A 19,973-nucleotide genomic window follows, 5' to 3' on the forward strand; every position below is an offset into this window, starting at 1 on the left:
TGCACTTAGGGAGGTGGAGGCGGGGAGATAGCTTGAGGCCAGGAGTTTGAGACCAGCCTGGCCAAAATGGTGAAATCCTGACTCTAGTATAAATACAAAAATTAGCTGGGCCTGGTGGCCTTTCCTAAAGGATTGGCCTCAGTCACTTAGCCCGAGGCTGCTCTGAGACCGCAGTGGAGAGCCAGTGGGCTGTGGCTTCCTCACACCCAGATGCTGCTTCAGCCCCAGTGCCTCTCACAGCCCCATCCAGAGGCCTTGAGGACTGCCCTCCAGGGCTCCCTCCACCAATGCCCTGTGCTCCTGGCAAAATCCCTTTCAACATCCGGATGAGGCATGATGTCCTTCAAAGCCTTCTCTGATGAATCCCCATCTTTGCCCCTCCCCAGGCAGCTCCCCTGCCTCGTCTTCCACGTCTGTTATTATCCGGCACAGCGCCATGCATCTCTCAGCTGCCCCCTTCCCAGGCTGTGCACTCACAGAAGGCAGGCTGTCTCCATCATGTCTGAACCCATGGCTGAGGCATAGTGCCTAGCATATAGTAGGCATTTCAAATAATGTTTATTACAGACAGGTCTGTAAGAGTGAAAATTACACTAGAAGGAACACTGTTTTAGCAGTTGTGAATTTTTTATATTCTATTGCTTCAGATCCCTTCTAGAATAAAGGCCAACCAAGGTCAGGGGGAAGGGGAAGGAGGGTCAGGGAGAGAAGGTGGTAGAACCAAGGAAGCTGAGCACCTAAAACACTCACTTATTTTAATCCTATCTCTGGCCAGCCCTTTTATTAAATTAAAATTACCCCTTTAATACTGGATCAACAAACTACAGTCCAAGAGACAAGCCCTGCTTCCTGCCCCTTTCTGTAAGCTAAATGTTTTTCTTTTTGTGACGGAGTCTCGCTCTGTCTCCCAGGCTGGAGTGCAGTGGGGCGAACTCGGCTCACTGCAAGCTCCGCCTCCCGGGTTCACGCCATTCTCCTGCCTCAGCCTCCCGAGTAGCCGGGACCACAGGCGCCGCCACCACACCTGGCTAATTTTTTGTATTTATTTTAGAAGAGATGGGGTTTCACCGTGTTAGCCAGGATGGTCTCCTGACCTCGTGACCACCCACCTCCGCCTTTCAAAGTGCTGGGATTCCAGGCGTGAGCCGTGCCCGGCCTCTGACAGCACTCTTCAAAGACAGAATGTGGGAAATCACATAGACCCAAACAATAGCCCCGTGGGTGCCCACCGCATTGCCACCAGATGGACTGTCAAGAAGTCATCTGCAATGCTAGCTACAAAATGCAGAACTGTGCTTGGTGCTGGCTATTGGGTTTTAAGCCCTTTCAATGGGTGGAGGAGCGTAAACCAAAATCCCAGAAAGACTAGCCCAACAGGACTAGTTCTAAGGGAAGAACTTTATATATTTTTTGAGATGGAGTTTTGCTCTTGTTGCCCAGGCTGGAGTGCAATGGTGCGATCTCCGCTCACTGCAACCTCCGCCTCCCGGGTTCAAGTGATTTTCCTGCCTCAGCCTCCTGAGTAGCTGGGATTACAGGCCCACGCCAACACACCTGGATAATTCTGTATTGTTAGTAGAGATGGGGTTTCACCATGCTGGTCAGGCTGGTCTCAAATTCCCGCCTCAGCCTCCTAAAGTGCAGGGATTACAGGCATAAGCCACCGCGCCCGGCCAGGGAAGAACTTTATACAAGTCTCATGCTTCATCCTAAAAATATATGCAAATCAAAATATATTCATGTTCATTTTAATATTAAAGGAATTTCCATTTCCAAAGCATCACCACCCATCACAGTAGTTCCATGGATTCCAGCTTGAGAAGCTATTAAATGAAAAACCAAAAAAAAGCAAATAGCAGGATAGAAAAGTTGTATGTACATTCAAATGGTTACATCACTTTAACCACCACTAGGGAATCCTGTAAGATGTTAATGGCTGAGCATGGGGGCTCATGCCTGCAATCCCAACACTTTTGGGGGCTGAGGCAGGCTCCGCCTCTACAAAAAATACAAAAATTAGGTGGGCATGGTGGCCAGTGCCTGCAGTCCCAGCTACAAAGTGAGCTGAGATGGGAGGATTGCTTGGGCCTGGGAGGACGAGGCTGCAGTAGGCTGAGATTGCACCACTGCTCCGGGCAAGAGTGAGGCTGTCTCAAAAAAAAAAAAAAAAAAAAACATGCCTGGATTAGCTTAGTGGATTTTAGGTAAGCTTACTATTTTCTTTTTGGTAATATAGTTTTACCACTTTTATTATAAAAAATGTGTTTAGAAGAATCTGGCTGAGTTGCTAAGTCTCCTGTGTGGTAACACAATCTGAGGCAGATGACAATACTAGTTTTCAATTTTAATATTTAACAAAAACTTTTTTTTTTTTTTTTTGAGATGGAGTCTCACGCTGTCACCCAGACCGGAGTGCAATGGCATGATCTCGGTGCAAACTCTGCCTCCCAGATTCAAGCGATTCTCCTGCCTCAGCCTCCTGAGTAGCTGGGATTACAGGCGTGTACCATCACAGTCGGCTAATTTTTGTATTTTTAGTAGACACAGGGTTTCACCACGTTGGCCAGGCTGGTCTCAAAACTCTTCGACCTCAAGTGATCCACCCGCCTTGGCCTCCCAAAGTGCTGGGATCACAGGCGTGAGCCACCGTGCCCTGGCCCTCACCTACATTGGTTACTTTCTCTAAGTCAGACTGGGCTGTCTCTGCACAGCGCTGGGGGAGTGTGCTCCATGTGATGCACAGGAGCCCTCCCGCCCCCACTGCCCCCGAAAGTGTGCCTTCAAGTTATCACAAGGGATGGAAGGTTACTTGGCCAATCCAGAAACCCTCAATAGGTAAAATAGCTCACTGAGTGCCTATGGCCAGCTAGGATCAACTTTGTCATTGTACTGCACAAAACTTCACTTCTTCCTAATGTCACCAATGAAAATGTCCCCAAGTTTACACAAAATACCTAACAGAGGCAAACAGAACAATTCTCTTCCTTTTCTGATAGTAAAAGACTGCAATACAATTTGTTTGCAATGCAGCAGTTAAAATTAGTAACATTCCTGTTTTTTTTTTTTTTTTGATGGAGTTTCGCTCCTGTCGCCCAGGCTGGAGAGCAATGGCGTGATCTCGGCTCACTGCAACCTCCGCCTCCCAGGCTCAAATGATTCTCCTGCCTCAGCCTCCCGAGTAGCTGGGATTACAGGTGCCCACTAGCCTGCCTGGTTAATTTTTGTATTTTTAGTAGAGATGGGGTTTTACTATGTTGGCCAGGCTGGTCCCAAACTCCTGACCTAAGGTGATCCACCTGCCTCGCCCTCCCAAAACGCTGGGATTACAGGCATTATCCACTGCACCTAGCCAAAATTCCCATTTCTAATAATAAAAAACCAGGGCTATAGGATTAGAAGTCACTATTACTGGCTGGGTGCAGTGGCTCATGCCTGTAATCCCAGCATGTTGGGAGGCCGAGGCAGGTGGATCATGAAGTCAGGGGTTCAAGACCAGCCTGAACAAGATGGTGAAACCCTCTCTCTACTAAAAATACAAAAAAAAATTAGCCGGGCATGGTGGTGCAAGCCTGTAGTCCTAGCTACTTGGGAGGCTGAGGCAGGAGAATCGCTTGAACCCAGGAGGCGGAGGTTGCAGTAAGTCAAGATTGTGCCACTGCACTCCAACCTGGGCGAGAGTGAGACTCTGTCTCAAAGAAAAAAAAAAAAAAAGTCACTATTACATTATTGATACTCAGCTGATAATCAGTTTAATGCTAAATTGACTAGGCTCAGTACAGTAGAATCATACGGCTGTAAAGCGCTTAAAATTCTCTAATTATATGGATTTGTCCAGTGATCCATAACCTTAAAGAAGAATTCCTTGCACACAGTAGATATTCCAAAATATATGTTGGATAATCAGCATTACTGTTGCTAATTCACCACTTACTGTAAAAAGCATGAAAGTGGACGGGTGCAGTGGCTCACGCCTGTAATCCTAGCACTTTGGGAGGCCGAGGTGGGCAGATCATCTGAGGTCAGGAGTTCGAGACCAGCCTGGCCAACATGGTGAAACCCTGTCTCTACTAAAAATACAAAAATTAGCTGGGCCTGGTGGTGAGTACTTGTAGTCCCAGCTACTCAGGAGGCTAAGGTAGGAGAATCACTTGAACCCAGGAGGCGGAGGTTGTAGTGAGCCGAGATCGCACCACTGCACTCCGGCCTGGGTGACAGAGTGAGACCCTGTCTCAAAAAAACAAGTAAAAGTGAAACTGATGATGCACACTGGGCTTTGTTACTCGAGTGGATTTTATTTTTGCACTCCAGGATGCAGCGAAGACAGTGGAAGGTTCATCTTCACAGCGAGGGCCCTCAGTGTCGAGGTGACTCCCGGCCTGAGGAGGGCTGAGGCATCCTGAATTTGGAGAGATCGAGGTTTAGGTCTAAGAAGGTGTACGTGGTGTAGTCATGATGCTGGAGGTTCTTGTAGGTAGTGTTGTCAAATGGCTCAGCAGGCATTGGGGCCGGCTCTGTGGAGGAAACACGACGCCCGTGAGACCAACACAAGGACAGCTCTTTATGAATGACTTGGCTCACACACAGGCCCTTATTATCTACCAAGCATTCTTCCTCAACCCTATCTGTGAGGAACAAATTGTCTAATTAAAAAAGACTACAAAAGCCACAGTAAAGAAAAAGAAAGATATTACTTAGAAGTTTATTCTAAAACATACAGCCTTACCAATTTAAGAAATGGAATAGTTATTACAATGTGTGTCTTTTTTTTGAGATGGAGTCTCGCTCTGTCGCCCAGGCTGGAGGGCAATGGTGCGATCTCAGCTCACTGCAACCTCCACCTCCCGGGTTCAAGTGATTCTCCTGACTCAGACTCCCCAGTGGCTGGGATTATAGGCGTCTGCCACCATGCCTGGCTAATTTTTGTATTTTCAGTAGAGATGGGGCTTCACCATGTTGGCCAGGGTGGTTTCGATCTCCTGACCTCAAGTGATCTGCCCGCCTTGGCCTCTTAAAGTGCTGGGATTACAGGCGTGAGCCACCGTGACAGGACATACAACGTGTCTTAACGTCTTAGTTTGTATACTTCTAGGCTTCTCAAAAGTTTGAAAATGCCTAGAACAATTATGGCAGGACTTTCAGGTAACTTAGAGATGCATGATAAAATCTACCTCTATTAGAAATCTGGGCTGGGCATGGTGGCTCATGCCCATAATCCCAGCACTTTAGGAGGCCGAGTTGGGAGGATTGCTTGAGCTCAGGATTTCTAGATCATTCTGGGCAAAATAGTGAGACTCTGTCTCTACAAATAATCAAAAAAGCAGGGGCCAGGCACAGTGGCTCGCACCTGTAATCCCAGCACTTTGAGAGCCGAGGCGGGCAGATTGCTTGAAGCCAGGAGTTTGAGAGCATCCTGGCCAACAAGGTGAAACCCCGTCTCCACTAAAGTTACAAAAGTTAGCAAGTCCACCTGGTGGCACACGCCTGTAATCCCAGCTATGTCGGGAGGCTGAGGCACAAGAATTGTTTGAACCCAGGAGGCAGAGGTTGCAATGACCTGAGATTGCATCACTGCAGCCTGTGTGACAAAGTAAGACTGTCTCAAAAAAAAGAAAAAAAAAAAAATTTAGCAAGGCATGGTGATGCACCCGTAGTCTCCAGCTACTCAGAAGGCTGAGGTGGGAGGATCACTTGAGACTGGGAGGTGGAGGTTGCAGTAAGCCGAGATCACATCACTGCACTCCAGCCTGTGGGACAGAGCAAGACTCTGTGTCCAAAAAAAGAAAAAAATTGAAAAGCTTAAAGTAAAGGAGCCTTCTGAATCTCTGATACAAGAAAATTAGATAAATTCTTTTTTTTTTTTTTTTTTTTTTTTTTTTTTTGAGAGGGAGTCTCGCGCTGTCGCCCGGGCTGGAGTGCAGTGGCCGGATCTCAGCTCACTGCAAGCTCCGCCTCCCAGGTTCACGCCATTCTCCTGTCTCAGCCTCCCAAGTAGCTGGGACTACAGGCGCCCGCCACCTCGCCCGGCTATTTTTTGTATTTTTTAGTAGAGACGGGGTTTCACTGCGTTAGCCAGGATGGTCTCGATCTCCTGACCTCGTGATCCGCCTGTCTCGGCCTCCCAAAGTGCTGGGATTACAGGCTTGAGCCACCACGCCCGGCCGAAAATTAGATAAATTCTAATAACAACACAGCATTTAAACATTTGGTAATTCTAAACTACAAGTAGGGGTTGAGGCAAAAGAAGTACTGGTTTCCTGCAGTAGGACATAAAATATAACATAATGGCAAAATCAAAACCAGCATGGGAACAAGGCTGACGTTTAGGTTAAGATTTGTACTGACTCAATTTCTGGAAATCAGGTCATTAGGTCTGTCTTAACTTCCATTCATGCTCCACAAAAAAAAAAAACCCTAAATACATGTATTTTCTCACTATTTCAATTAATATCAAAAGCTCTGATTTTCAGTTTTAAGTTATGTTAAACAAAAACGATGTCTTATTTAAAGAGCTGGCATCATTCCAATCTCCACAAGCTGAGTGTCTTCGGTGTGGTGTAGATACACCTTCAAAGCAGAACATATTATTTTAGTTACTATAGGAGGGTGATAACTGACCAAGATGTGGGTTATAAAACTCTGATCTAAAACCACGCTACCTGGAAGGCAAGTACTGGGGCACGGACTGCCTAGCGAGACCGTGGCCCCACACAGACACAGCTCTGCAAGGTGGGTTGCACGCATGGGCACAGAAGATATTTAAGAAACAACACATCCATGAAATGTTAGAATTTTCTCTTCAGACAGGTTTGCAATCTGAAAACTCTCAATTCTGTTTTTATCCTGCGAGTTGTGTTATTCGTCTCCATTTTAGAGCAGGAGGAGTGAAAGCAGCAGCATCAGGAAATGCAGTTCCTGAGGCCTGGGAAGTCTGGCAAGCCCTGCACTTGGCGTACTGATGAAAGAGCAGATGGAGAGGGGAGAAAACACATAAATCCCGCCGCACAAGGAACCAGGAACAAGAAGGCGTCAGGTAAGGCACATAAGGCAAGGGGCGGCGGTAGAGGATGGAGAGCGGACACAGGACGGAGCCGCGCTTGTTCGGGACCATGCATTTTAGAGAAGTCTTCAAGAAGAGCCATGGATTCTAAAACGGAAGCTGGCCTTTTCATGTTTGCCACGACCCACCTAAAGCACATTGCATTTTATCAAGTTTAGTGCTCAAGAAAATGGTAACATAGCCGGACGCACTGGCTCACGCCTGTAATCCTACCACTTTGGGAGGCAGAGGCGGGTGGATCACCTGAGGTCAGGAGTTCGAGACCAGCCTGACCAATATGGCAAAACGCTGTCTCTACTAAAAATACAAAAATTAGCCAGGCGTGGTGGCAGGCACCTGTAGTGGCAGCTACTCAGGGGGCTGAGGCAGGAGAATCGCTGGTACCTGGGAGGTGAAGCCAGCAGTGAGCTGAGATCGTGTTGCTGTACTGCAGCCTGGGTGACAGAGTGAGACTACATCTCCAAAAAAAAAAAAAAAAAAAAAAGGAAATGGTAACATAATAGGAATAAATGCTGTTGCCCTTTAAAGCCTTCATACGCTAGGCATGGTGGGTCATGCCTGTAATCCCAGCACTTTGAGAGGCCAAGGTGGGTGGATCACCTGGGGTCAGGAGTTCGAGACTAGCCTGGCCGACGTGGTGAAACCCCGTCGCTACTAAAAATACAAAAATTAGCCAGGGGTGGTGCCACACGCCTGTAATCCCAGCTACTCTGGAGGCGAGGCATGAGAATCACTTGAACCCAGGAGGCGGAGGTTGCAGTGAGCCGAGATTGCGCCATTGTACTCCAGCCTGGACAACAAGAGCAAAACCCATGTCAAAAAAAAAAAGCCCTTCATAAACTTTCTTCTAGAAGAGTAAAGCAGCCCATATGTGTTTTCAGTTAACCGGAGAAGGAAATGCTGTCCAGGGGAAAGGATGTGTATGCAGCGGCTGCCCTGTACAACACACTGCTTTAATTCCTGAACTGTGAATCTGCCCTGTGCACAGGATGCTAAAAGTAATCATCTAATTTACCCGAAGACTCTCATGCCAAGTGACTAGCTACTGCTCTTCACCTAAGCAAGTTAAACCGGACGCTCCCCTTTTCACTTAGTGAGATGCCCCACAAGGTCATCAATGAACACTTAGACACCTTCAAAAGTCAGCGGTGACAATGTTAAGCTGCCAGTTTTCAAAAATTATACTGGTTAAGAAACGGTCGAGAGTGCCAAGGACATACTCTTTAAGATGAAGGCTGGGGGCTGGGCGCGGTGGCTCATGCCTGTAATCCCAGCCCTTTGGGAGGCCAAGGTAGGTGGATCACGAGGTCAGGAGACCAAGACCATCCTGGCCAATGTGGTGAAACCCCGTCTCTACTAAACATACAAAAATTAAGGCCGGGCGCGGTGGCTCAAGCCTGTAATCCCAGCACTTTGGAAGGCTGAGACGGGCGGATCACGAGGTCAGGAGATCGAGACCATCCTGGCTAACACGGTGAAACCCCGTCTCTACTAAAAATACAAGAAAATTAGCCGGGTGAGGTGGCGGGCGCCTGTAGTCCCAGCTACTCGGGAGGCTGAGGCAGGAGAATGGCGTGAACCCAGGGGGGCGGAGCTTGCAGTGAGCCGAGATCGCGCTACTGCACTCCAGCCTGGGGCACAGAGCAAGACTCCGTCTCAAAAAAAAAAAAAAAAAAATTAGCTGGGCGTGGTGGTGGGTGCCTATAATCCCAGCTACTTGGGAGGCTGAGGCAGGAGAATGGCTTGAACCCAGGAGGTGGAGGTTGCAGTGAGCCAAGATCTCACCACCGCACTCCAGCCTGGTGACAGTGTAAGACTCTGTCTCAAAAAAAAAAAAAAAAAAAAAAAAAGGTGAAGGTTAAGCAGGGTACAGATGCTCATGCCTGTAATCCCAGCACTTTGGGAGGCCGAGACGGGCGGATCACGAGGTCAGGAGATCGAGACCATCCTGGCTAACACGGTGAAACCCCGTCTCTACTAAAAAATACAAAAAACTAGCCGGGCGAGGTGGCGGGCGCCTGTAGTCCCAGCTACTCGGGAGGCTGAGGCAGGAGAATGGTCTAAACCCGGGAGGCGGAGCTTGCAGTGAGCTGAGATCCGGCCACTGCACCCCAGCCTGGGCGACAGAGCAAGACTCTGCCTCGAAAAAAAAAAAAAAAAAAAGAATGTTACATATTATATTTTAGGGATTCTGAATATAAAGATGTGGATTGTCCATAATGAAGACATACTTTTCTGCCTGGCTGAGACAGCATTACAGGCCATGTTTCTAGTACAGAATTTGATTGACTGTAACACTGCTCTACAAGCATATGGAAACTAGTTCTTTGGCCTCACTACCCTAAGGGACAGGGTGCACTTGGGAGCGCGAGTCAAGATATACCCTGTGTGCTGCCTCGGTCATCCCCTGGCGCGGCCGCATCTTCCATGGCCTCGCCCTCGGCCTCAAGCTTCGATGCTGCTGTCTTCTCATGGAAACCTTGGTGATGCTCAACAGGAGCTGTCTCCAAATTGCTTGGTGGTATCTGATCTTCCACAGTTGCCTCTCCAGCCTTCAGGTGTCCTTCTATTCCCTGTGTCCCCGAGGTTTCCTTTCTGGGTAGGGGAGGGGCCGCCTTGCGCTGGGGCTCTCGCACGGGTTTTTCCAGATGCCCCTCTGCTGCCCCAGGAGGAGTGGCTGGCAGCTGCCCCCCTGCTGTGGCCTCTTCTGCCAGCACAGTAGGCGCTGGGCTGCCCTTCGGTGGTGCAGACGACCCTGATTTTGTGTGGACAGGCAACGGTCCTTTAACTTCGAATGGCTTTTGGCTTTCTTTATCTATTTCATTTAATCTAAATGTTTCCTGCAATTGTTTTTCCTTTAAACTTTGCTTCAAAAACTCTTCATCTGCTTGAGATCTGGGCACTGTGGTTTTTGGTCTCGCATCTTCCCTGCCTTCTGATGGCTTAGCAGGGGGCCCTTTCTTCTTTGGCTGGTGGGGCTTCTCTGGACCGGTGACGTCCGCATGCGGCTTCTGCAGCAAGGTTTTCTCTTTTGCTGATACTGTAACTCGGGGGGCTCTGCTTTCAGAGGAACGAGAGGCCTCTGGTTTTCGAAGCCCCCCTCTGCCTTTGCTCACCACTCGAGGAGTGACCTCTGAAACGTCAGCCTCGTCATCAGATTCAGAATCAGAGGAGCTGGACGAGGATGAAGACGAAGGCGACATCACTTTCCGACCCACCCGAAGAGCTTCTGAGTCGGAGCCCTGTTTTCTGAATGGAGACACAACTTTCTGTGGAAACTCTACCAAAGTCTTTCTTGACATAAATTTCGGAACCCCTTCATCTGTGAACAGCACGCTGCCACTGGGACTGGGACTAGCTACCATCCCGCCCTTATTCGCAGCTGGTGGGTAAGAACCGGGTGAAGATAAGTTTTTAGACAATTCAGCTGCTTCCTGGGTGGCTAGGAGCTTGCCCCTCTCCTTTGGTTCCACTACATCTAGGAAATGGCATAAAGAGGAATATCATTTAACAAAACAACTTAAAACTCAGTCAAAATCACAGACATTTCATGACACATTACTCGTCACTGATGGTATCTTCAATACACTCATCCTAAGACAGGTCCCATAGAAACCCACCAAGCAACCAACTGAGGATGGAAAATGTTCAGAAAATCATCTGCTTTGACAAGCTTTTTTCCTTGACATTATTCCCTAAACAGCACAACAACTATTTACATGGTATTTACATTGTATTAGGTATTGTAAGTAATCTAGAGACGATTTAAAGTATACAGGAGGATGTACTTAGGTGATATGCAAATACTGCATCACTGTATATCAGCGACTTGAGCATCTGCAAACTTTGGAATCCTGGTGGGAGGGGTGGCCTGGAACCCATTCCCCGCAGATACTGAAGGATGACTGTATAATAAAACACAAAACTACCGACCTAAGACTAGCTGCGTAGGCCTATCTCACAGCCTAAGATGGGGACTTTCAGAGACTGTTTCTCTTCCCTGAGAGACCATAACAAACTATGTAACATAAAGGTCTACAAATACTGTACTGGTAATTAGTAAAGGCAGGAGTTCACCTTGTTGCTTCCCTATCTCCTCTCAATATAGAACTCAAATTTCCTGAATCTCCTTTCTGCTTTGTTGAAAAGTGAGGGCACGGCCTTCAAGTTTTTAGTGATCCCCCTATCAAAAGTAAAAAGGGTTAGGGTGTGAGACATGGATTAGCAACCTTAAAATACTTCCGTATCTTGTCAAAAGGTCACAAAACTAACTTTGGAAACAAGGCACATTCAGAAACAGAGGTGCATTTAAACATTACATTAGAGAATAAAGTTACTCAAATTTTACATGGTAATGAAAACTTCTACAGATGTTTCACTATAAAAAGGTTTTTTTTTTTACTTATTTATTTCGAAATGCAATTTCGCTCTTGTTGCCCAGGCTGGAGTGCAATGGTGCGATCTCAAGTCACCACAACCTCTGCCTCCCGGGTTCAAGCAATTCTCCTACCTCAGCCTCCTGAGTAGTTGGGATAACAGGCATGTGCCACCACACCCAGCAAATTTTGTATTTTTAGTAGAGACAGGGTTTCTCCATGTTGGTCAGGCTGGTCTCGAACTTCCAACCTAAGGTGATCCGCCTGCCTTGGCCTCCCAAAGTGCTGAGATTACAGGCGTGAGCCACTGTGCCTAGCATTTTATTTTTAAATAAACACATGAGAATTGAGAATTTTCAGAAGGAAGACAGCACAGTGATTAAAATCACACAGTGATTAAAACTGCACTGCCAGAATGCCTGGGTTCAAATCCAAGCTTCTCCGCTGACACCTGTGTGGATACCGCATGACTCGGGCAGCTCAGTCCCACACCTCGACTTCCTTGTCTATGACATGGGGATAACAGTAGCATCTACTCCCTGGGTTGTTGAGGACTGGGGAAGATGAAAAAAGTGCTCAGAACAGTGCCTGGCACTGCTTGTTATAACTGGACATATATTTCGTTTTCTTTTTGTTTCTTTCTTGAGATGGAGTCTAGCTCAGTCACCCAGGCTGGAGTGCAGTGGCGCAATCTCGGCTCAGTGAAACCTCCGCCTCCTGGGCTCAAGTTATCTTCCTGCCTCAGCCTCCCGAGTAGCTGGTACTACAGTTGTGTGCCACCATGCCTGGGTAATTTTTGTTTGTTTTTTGAGATGGAGTTTCACTCTTTTTGCCCAGGCTAGAGTGCAGTGGCGTAATCTTGGCTCACTGCAACCTCCACCTCCTAGGTTCAAGCGATTCTCCTGCCTCAGTCTCCTGAGTAGCTGGGATAACAGTCACGCACCACCATGCCAGGCTAAATTTTTTGTGTATTTTTAGTAGATACGGGCTTTCACAATATTGGTCAGACTGGTCTCAAACTCCTGACCTCAGGTGATCCACTCCCCTCAGCCTCTCAAAGTGCTGGGATTACAGGCGTGAGCCACTGTGCCTGGCTGGATACATTAAATTTCTATTTCCAGATATTCCTCACTTTTAAAACTGAAACAAGGACTTCAAATGGATAATTAACTTTGGCTTCTGGACATACTCTTCAAAAAGCTACACAGAAATTACTCAGTCAACAATTTATTACTGACTGTTGCAAAATTAGGCCTGGTTACTGGATTCAAGGAAAGCAGCAAGCTGGAGAGCCCGGCGGTTCCCCAAGGTGCACCTCCGAGAACACCCAGCCCTGACATCTGTGCCGGCAGCCTTCATCAGGGAGAACGCATGTGCTGGGCAAAGCTGGACACCTCTGATGAAATAAGGCACAGCATGTCCCATCGCCCCAGGGTCTTGTCCCGTGGCAGACACACTGACTAGAGATTTGATTCCAACGATAAGAGCTTTGGGTACCCTTACTTGCATGTAGGAAACTTCCATTAGAGCTTCCAAAGCCACTTCTGGCTGAGAAAGGTTTGATCTGGCAATATGCCATGGAGGGCGAAAAGTTCCTCTGTATCTTACACTTACCAACTACCAACACTTCCGGGGAAAATATGGGCCTGCACGTGTCCATTTACAAGGATTATTTATTTTTCTTTGTACAGGGATTTTTTGTTTGTTTTGAGATGGAGTCTCGCTGCGACGCCCAGGCTGGAATGTAATGGCACAATCCCAGCTCATCGCAGCCTCCGCCTCCTGGGTTCAAGCGATTCTCCTGCCTCAGCCTCCTGAGCGGCTGGGATTACAGGCGCCCGCCACCACGCCTAGCTAATTTTTGTATTTTTTTTTTTTTTTTGAGACGGAGTCTCGCTCTGTCACCCAGGCTGGAGTGCAGTGGCCGGATCTCAGCTCACTGCAAGCTCCGCCTCCCGGGTTCACGCCATTCTCCTGCCTCAGCCTCCGGAGTAGCTGGGACTACAGGCGCCCGCCACCTCGCCCGGCTAGTTTTTTTGTATTTTTAGTAGAGACGGGGTTTCACCTCATTGGCCAGGCTGTTCTCGAACTCCTGTCCTCAAGTGATCAGCCTGCTTCGGCCTGCAAAAGTGCTGGGATTACAGGCGTTAGCCACCACGCCTGAACTCAGTATTTATTTTTGTCGAGACAGGGTCTTACTCTGTCACCCAGGATGGAGTGCAGTGGTGCAATCATAATTCACGGCAACTTCGACCTCCTGGGCTCACATGATCCTCTTGCTTTAGCCTCCTGAGTAACTAGGACCACAGGTGCACGCTACCATACCCAGATACTTTTTAAAATTTTTTCTTTTTTTTTTTTTTTTTTAATTTTTTCTAGAGATGGGGTCTCACTATGTTGCTCAGGCTGGTCTTAAACTCCTGAACTCAACTGATCCTCCCGCCTCAGCTTCCCAAAGTTCTGGGATTACAGGCATGAACCCCCATGCCCAGCCTGTGCAGGAATTCTTTTAAAAATTATGAGATACGTGGCCCGGTGCAGTGGCTCATGCCTGTAATCCCAGCAAATTTGGGAGGTCGAGGCGGGAGGATTACCTGAGGTCGGGAGTTCAAAACCAGCCTGGCCAACATGCAGAAACTCTGTCTCTACTAAAAAATACAAAAAATTAGGCGTGGTGGCACACGCCTATAATCCCAGCTACTTGGGAGGCTGAGGCAGGAGAATAGATTGAACCAGGGAGGAGGAGGTTGTGGTGAGCCAAGATTGAGCCACTGCACTCCAGCCTGGGCAAAAAGAGCGAAACTCTGTCTCAAAAAAAAAAAAAAAAAAAAAAAAAGGTTACGAGATACAACTGTTCTGTGTATTGATGAGCTCAGTTCTGAAAACTCTCCTCCCACCTCAAAGCTATCCCACCGCAGCCAGTCTCACAACCACCCAATGAGGCTGGCATGCTCATCCTGCTTAAGCACAAAGGAACCGAGGCTCAGAGGCCTGCAGGGCCCGTCAAGGCCAGAGGCAGGAGCTCCATGAGAGCCCAAGGCCCACTCCCAGGTCAGCGTTCCCCTCCCCCAACCACACCCCAGATGGCCACAGAATGAAGCATTCCGTTTCCACTCACACACACACGCATGTATCTAAAAAGGGGGCTCTTTGGCTCTGCCATGATATTTTAAAATCCATTTAATCCAAATTCATAAGTCTATGATGTAGGATTGCAGACACAGACTAAAATTCACCAAAGGAGAGGATAATGTTAGTAATGAAATTCAACTAATTGTTCATCAGTAAACATTTAGAGAAATGTCAAAAACATGCCAGGTAGGCTGGGCACAGTGGCTCATGCCCGTAATCCGAATACTATGGGAGTATGAGGTGGGGAGATTGCTTGAGCCCAGGAATTCAAGACCAGTCTAGGCAATATAGTGAGACTTCGTCTCTATGGAAAATTACAATATTAGCCAGGGTATGATGGTGTGCACCTATAGTCCTAGCTACTCCAGAGGCTGAGATGGGAGGATCACTCGAGCTTGGAAGGTCGAGGCTGCAGTGAGTTATGATTGTGCCACAGTACTCCAGCCTGGGTGACAAAGCAAGCGTCTGTTTCAAAAAATAACAACAACAACAACAACAAAACAGGCCAGGGATACGCCAGGCGTGGTGGTATGTGCCTGTAGTCTCAGCTACTCAGGAGGCTGAGGTGGGAGGATTGCTTGAGCTCAGGAGTTTAAGGCTGTAGTGAGCTATGACGGTGCCACTGCACTCCAGCCTGAGAGAGAGAGCCAGAGCCCCTCTCTTAAACTATGTAGCTAGTAAAACTCATTGTTGTGCTTGGAAGGCTGACTAATCTATTTTCTTTTTGCATTCTCTTTCCCTTATGACTACCATCAAAATCTTACTTTTTGGTGGACTCTGCTTCTTGGGATTCTGTGGCTGACCCTTTTCATTCTTCCCTGATTCCGCAGACAAAGAAACCGTAGAAGCAAGTCCTCGAAACACCTGGGCTTCCTGGAGTACAGCCTGACAAAAGAATTAATGAATATGGATGTTTAGAGTTATGCCATTATAATAGCTAGTACTGTATACAAATACTTTCTTTTTTTTTTTTTTTTGAGTCTGGGTCTCCCTCAGTTGCCCAAGCTGGAGTGCAGTGGCACAATCAATCGTGGCTCACTACAGCCTCCAACTCCGGGGTCCAAGCGATTCCCTGACACAGCTAGGACTACAGCCACGCACCACCACGCCTGGCTAATATTTTTTATTTTTTTATAGAGACGAGATTTGGCTATGTTGTCCAGGTTGGTCTCAAAGTCCTGGCGTCCTCAAACTCCTGACCTCAACTGATCCTGAAGCCCCAGCCTCCCGAAGTGCTGGGATTGGCCAGGTGCGGGGGCTCACATCTATAATCCCAGGACTTTGGGAGGGTGAGATGGGCAGATCACTTGAGGTCAGGAGTTCCGAGACCAGCCTGGCCAACCCCGTCTCTACTAAAAATACAAAAAAAATTAGTCGGGCATGGTAGTGTGTGCCTGTAGTTCCAGGTACTCCAGAGGCTAAGGCAGGAGAATTGCTTAGACTCAGGAGGTGGAGGTTGCAGTGAGCTGAGATCATGCCATTGCACTCCAGCCTGGACAACAGAGTGAGACTCTGTCTCAGAAAAAAAAAAACAAACCATCCAAAGTGCTGGGATTGTATGCATGTAGGTACTGCGCATATGAATATTATATATCACCACTACATATAAGTGCAAAATATTCACATGGTATACTTCTAATGGTTATTACAGTTTTCATAGTGTATGTATATCATGGACATTTTGTAAAATACAAAAAGGCTGCAAGAAGAAAACACCTGAGTTCAAGGACAATCACTATTAATATTTGGTTTAATAAAGATTATTTATTAACTTACAAAATACTATGTTCCCTTTTATTTTATTTATTTAGTTTTTTGGAGACAGGGTCTCACTCTGTCTCCCAGGCTGGAGTGCAGTGGCGCAATCTCGGCTCACTATAACCTCTGCCTCCTGGGTTCCAGTGATTCTTGTGCCTTAGCCTCCCAAGTAGCTGGGATTACAGGTGTGCACCGCTGCGCCTGGCTAATGTTTTTGTATTTTTTTTTGTTTTTTGAGATGGAGTCTCGCTCTGTCACTCAGGCTGGAATGCAGTGGGGTGCAATCTTGGCTCATTATAACCTCCGCCTCCTGGGTTCAAGCGATTCTCCTGCCTCAGCCACCCAAGTAGCTAGGATTACAGGCATGTGCCACCATGCCCAGCCAAGTTTTTGTATTTAGTAGAGACAGGGTTTCACCATGTTGATCAGGCTGGTCTCGAACTCCTGGCCTCAGGTGATGCACCCACCTTGGCCTCTCAAAGTGCTGGGATAACAGGTGTGAGCCACTGCGCCCGGCTTTTTTTGTATTTTTAGTAGAAATGGGGCTTTACCATGTTGGCCAGGCTGGTCTCGAACGCCTGACCTCAAATGATCCACCTGTCTTAGCCTCCCAAAGTGCTGGGATTACAGGTGTGAGCCACCCACCAGGCCCTATGTTTCTTTCTTTTTTTTTTTTTTTTGAGACGGAGTCTCGCTCTGTTGCCCAGGCTGGAGTGCAGTGGCCGGATCTCAGCTCACTGCAAGCTCCGCCTCCCGGGTTTACGCCATTCTCCTGCCTCAGCCTCCCGAGTAGCTGGGACCACAGGCGCCCGCCACCTCGCCCGGCTAGTTTTTTGTATTTTTTTTTTTTTTTTTTTTGAGACTGAGTCTGGCTCTGTCGCCCAGGCTGGAGTGCAGTGGCCGGATCTCAGCTCACTGCAAGCTCCGCCTCCCGGGTTTACGCCATTCTCCTGCCTCAGCCTCCCGAGTAGCTGGGACCACAGGCGCCCGCCACTTCGCCTGGCTAGTTTTTTGTATTTTTTAGTAGAGATGGGGTTTCACCGTGTTAGCCAGGATGATCTTGATCTCCTGACCTCGTGATCCGCCCGTCTCGGCCTCCCAAAGTGCTGGGATTACAGGCTTGAGCCACCGCGCCTGGCCGTTTTTTGTATTTTTTTAGTAGAGACGGGGTTTCACCGTGTTAGCCAGGATGGTCTCGATCTCCTGACCTCGTGATCCGCCCGTCTCGGCCTCCCAAAGTGCTGGGATTACAGGCTTGAGCCACCGTGCCCGGCCTATGTTTCTTTCTGTAAAATGTTTTCTTATCCTTAGAAAATAGAGTAGAAGAAATATTATCTGGCCATTAAAATGATGTAGGTATATAATAACTGCTTCAAAAATGTCTACAATATAAGTATTTACATCTTACATTATGCCAACTCACTCAGCATATATTCACTAAGGCCTACTAAGTGCTAGACAGTACAATGTTCTAGATGCTGGATACAGAACAGAGGTGCCTGTATGTGCGCATATAAACATGAAACATTTATGTTCATGATTGTAAGCATGAGTACATGTGCTTTTGTGAACATATAAAAGCTGATAAAAATCGTTAGGAACTAGATGCTTGAAGGAGTAATAGTGGAGGCCGGGCGCGGTGGCTCAAGCCTGTAATCCCAGCACTTTGGGAGGCCGAGACGGGCGGATCACGAGGTCAGGAGATCAAGACCATCCTGGCTAACACGGTGAAACCCCGTCTCTACTAAAAAGTACAAAAAACTAGCCGGGCGAGGTGGCAGGCGCCTGTAGTCCCAGCTACTCAGGAGGCTGAGGCAGGAGAATGGCGGGAACCCGGGAGGCGGAGCTTGTAGTGAGCTGAGATCTGGCCACTATGCTCCAGACTGGGGGACAGAGCGAGACTCCGTCTCAAAAAAAAAAAAAAAAAAAAAAAAAAAAAAAAAAAGAAAGTAGTAAAAAAAGGAGTAATAGTGGACTGTCAATGGATTTCCCTATCTGTACTTTTAAATTATTCTGTAGGCTGAGGCACGAAAGTCGCTTAATCCGGGAAGGTGGAGGTTGCAGGGAGTTGAGATGGTGCCATTGCGCCCCGGCCTGGGCCTGGGCGAGAGAGTGAGGCTCTGTCTCAAAAAAAAAAAAAAAAAAAAAAATATATATATATATATATATACACACACACACACACACACACACACACACACACGACCCCCCCCACATATATACATATTCTGCAGGGAATAGTTACTGTTTTTGTAATAACAGCCATTTTTAAATTTGTAAGATACCGAAGTGGCCTTAGTCTTATTTTACTTATTTATTTATTCTGTTCCCCAGGCTGGAGTGCAGTGGTATGATCTCGGCTCACTGCAACCTCCGCGTCCTGGGTTCATGGGATTCTCCACCTCAGCCTCCCAAGTACCTGGGATTACAGGAATGCACCACCACGCCAGGCTAATTTTTCGTATTTTTTAGAGACGGGGTTTCGACATGTTGGCCAGGCTGGTCTCGAACTCCTGAACTCAAGCGATCCGCCTGGCTCGGCCTTCCAAAGTACTGGGATTACTGGCAGAATCCCAAAGTGCCCGCGGCCGGCCTTGGCCTTAGCTTTCTATTTGCAGAAAAGAAAGCCCTTCTTCCCCTTTCCACAGGTCGGGTCATGTCAGCTGGCTTCTCAACGGCTGTCAGTAAGTTACCGGGTTAAACAGGTCCCTGAAAGTTCCCTCATTTCCTCTCTTGGCTAAATGGAGAAGTCATTGTCCTTCAAAGAAGCCGTGCGGGAGGCCACGCTGCGGCTGACCCCAGCGGCGCGGCAGCATCACCTGGGAAGGTCCGACCCAGTCTGCCGCCCAGGCATGCAGCCCCCAGGAGCGCCCGTCGGCACGGTGCACGCCAGCCTCGGCCTGCGCCTCGGGCAGCGGGCTTGGGGGAACCTCGGGACGCTCGCCGGCCACACCTGGCCTGGCCCCCGGCTGTCAGTCCTGGGCCCAGGGAGCGGGGTCAGCGGCCCAACCAGGACGGCTAAAGGTCGCGGACAGGCCCGGGCCTGACCAGCACCGCGCCCCCTCACTCCATCCCCTACGTGGGCTCTGGGCCGCGCAGCCAGCCCAGGGAGGCTCCTCCTTTACCTTCAGGGCCCCAGCTCGTCCTTGCCGCAGCAAACACGGGACAGCCATGGCGGTGACACTGGCGCACCAGGAAGAGCCGCGGCAGCTGTGCGGGCACCCGCGCCTGAACACCCGCCCCTTGGGCCGAGTGAGCCAATCACAGGCCAGGTGGGGGCGTAGCCGAAGCCGTAGGCCTGCGCGCGCATCCCCAGTAGGGTTACGTGCCGCCCTTGGGGCCACGCCCCGGACCAGAGTCACCAATCACAGGGAGCAGCGTGAAGGGCCCGTCCCCGGCAGGTGCCGAGCCCTGTTCCCGGCGGGCGCCTGGCGCTGTGGCGGGGGCGCGGCAGAGACCTGTAGGGGCTGCTGGGTACCCCTCCCAGGCGTCTGCGCTGGGCCTGCCTGAATGTCCACCCGACCGCTTCGCACTTCTTTGCCCTTGTCCTCGCAACCTTAAATCTGCGACCTTCCCCAGGGGCACAGTTCCTACTTGATTGATAGTTCTGTGCTTTGAGAGGTTTTAAAGCTCCTCAGCTCGCGACCTCG

The 19,973-nt window shown here is 48.7% G+C and overlaps 1 protein-coding gene across 2 annotated transcripts; it reads right to left on the minus strand.

Moving 5' to 3' along the window:
* Positions 1-3,726: 3,726 nt before the first annotated feature.
* Positions 3,727-19,518, minus strand: NDUFV3 (NADH:ubiquinone oxidoreductase subunit V3). 2 transcript variants are annotated; one of them, XM_005548598.5, is made up of 4 exons: positions 19,449-19,518; positions 15,330-15,450; positions 9,441-10,535; positions 3,727-4,511 (listed from the first exon to the last, which is right to left on the minus strand). In XM_005548598.5, exons 1-4 carry the CDS (start codon positions 19,494-19,496, stop codon positions 4,354-4,356), a joined length of 1,422 nt encoding a protein of 473 aa, XP_005548655.3. In that variant the 5' UTR covers positions 19,497-19,518; the 3' UTR covers positions 3,727-4,353. The 2 variants fall into 2 exon arrangements, with proteins under 2 accessions (XP_005548655.3, XP_005548656.2); XM_005548599.4 differs by lacking the exon at positions 9,441-10,535.
* Between the last annotated feature and the right edge of the window lie 455 nt (positions 19,519-19,973).

This window comes from Macaca fascicularis, chromosome 3 (assembly GCF_037993035.2).
Source record: "Macaca fascicularis isolate 582-1 chromosome 3, T2T-MFA8v1.1".
Classification (NCBI taxonomy): Eukaryota; Metazoa; Chordata; class Mammalia; order Primates; family Cercopithecidae; genus Macaca; species Macaca fascicularis.

Coding starts and splice junctions, on each gene's coding strand:
- NDUFV3 (XM_005548598.5), bottom strand. CDS start 19,496: ATGGCTGTCCCGTGTTTGCTGCGGCAAGGACGAGCTGGGGCCCTGAAG. Junction 15,451..19,448: donor GACGAGCTGGGGCCCTGAAG/GTAAAGGAGGAG, acceptor TTCTTTTGTCAG/GCTGTACTCCAGGAAGCCCA. Junction 4,512..9,440: donor TGACCGAGGCAGCACACAGG/GTATATCTTGAC, acceptor TTTCCTCCACAG/AGCCGGCCCCAATGCCTGCT.